This window comes from Aureococcus anophagefferens (genome assembly GCF_000186865.1).
Source record: "Aureococcus anophagefferens unplaced genomic scaffold AURANscaffold_151, whole genome shotgun sequence".
Taxonomy (NCBI): Eukaryota; class Pelagophyceae; order Pelagomonadales; family Pelagomonadaceae; genus Aureococcus; species Aureococcus anophagefferens.
In genome coordinates this window covers 1,466-2,863 of record NW_008705698.1, presented here as the reverse complement: position 1 = coordinate 2,863, position 1,398 = coordinate 1,466, and the positions used below count along the sequence as shown (strand labels likewise).

Sequence of the window (1,398 nt, the reverse complement as noted above, 5' to 3'; positions counted from 1 at the left end):
ACGGACGCCGCCGCCATCCCGGAGTTTCTCGAGGCCCACAGCGACCAGCAGGTCGGCGCGTCGACGTTCTCGCACGAGACCGACGCGGAATCGTGCACGTGGACGCGCTCGCTGCTCAACATCGACGCGACGCTCGCGGGCTGGGCCATGGAGGTCGTGTCGATCCACAACCGCCGCGCGGCGAAGCGGGGCTACAACGTGAGTTTCTTCGCGTCGTACGTGACGGAGGCGCAGGACGAGTTGATCGCGTGCAACACGGGCTACGCGCGCTACGTCGACAACCACATCGGCGTGTCCCTGGGCGGGCCCGACTCGCTGAGCCTCGACGCGAACGCGGAGTCGCTCTGCCGGAACGACGTCGGCTTCCACAACGGCAACGACTCCTACGACTGGGGCAGCAACTGGTGCCGCGGCGCGTCCGGTCTAGGCGTCGAGTTCCAGGGCAACTTCGACTGGACGTTCTTCCACCCGGAGCTCGTGGACCCGCTGGACTACTGCGCGAAGCTCGGCTCGGGCGACTCCATGGACTTCTGCCCCTACAACATGACGGCGATCAAGGCGTCCTCGCCGGAGAAGTGGTGGGAGGAGAACTGGATGCTCGTCGCGGTGCTCGCGGCCGTCGCGGTCTTCTGCTGCTGCGCCGCGGGCGTCCTCGCCTACTGCTGCGGCTGGTGCGCCTGCTGCGGCGGCGACGCCGCCGCCGCGGGCTACGCGCGGTTGTAACAGTGGGGGCCCAGGAGTCGTCCGTGCCCGCAGGGGGGCGGGCCGCCTTAGCACGGAAAGTCTACTGCGGCAGTTGGCTTAGGACGCCCGGGGCTTCGCCCAGACCGTCGCGAGGAACGCCTTCGACGAGCCGCGGTAGTACGAGTCCGCGAGCGCGAAGCCCGCGGCCTCGCACGCGGCGTTCCAGGACGCCTCGCTGAGCCAGCAGACCCAGGACCGCGTCGACGGCGTCCGGCCCTGGGTCCAGCCCTCCTTGTCCTCGCCGAAGCCGTGGGCGTTGGAGCAGAAGAAGCGCCCGCCGGGCTTGAGGCACGCGCGGATGCGCGCGAGGAGCTCGGCGAGGTGCTCGCGCGGCACGTGGAAGAGGGACGCGTTCGCGAAGACGCCGTCGAAGGTCTCCGGCGGGAGCCGGAGGTCGCACAGGTCCTGCTCGAGGACCGTCGCGGCCGGCGCCGCGCCTGGGCAGGACAAGAGAGCGAAATTCCCAACTTCAAAGGCTCCTAGCTCGGCCGGTTTCCACTCGTTTCGGCTGATTTTTGGACGAGCGATCATCTCTCGGAACGGTCTCGAAGCGTGGATGCTTTTTCCGGAACGCGCGCGCGCGGAACACTCACGTTGAAGCGACGTTGAATCACCCTTGTCCTGCCCGGCGCCGCGCGGCGCGCGAGCTCGCAG

The 1,398-nt window shown here is 68.9% G+C and overlaps 1 protein-coding gene across 1 annotated transcript; it reads right to left on the bottom strand.

Moving 5' to 3' along the window:
• Positions 1–816: 816 nt before the first annotated feature.
• AURANDRAFT_16724 (hypothetical protein) lies at positions 817–1,161 on the bottom strand (the record flags this gene model as incomplete). Its single annotated transcript, XM_009044142.1, has 1 exon — positions 817–1,161. A coding segment is annotated over one exon (345 nt), but the record flags the coding sequence as incomplete, so codon positions are not given.
• Positions 1,162–1,398: the final 237 nt, after the last annotated feature.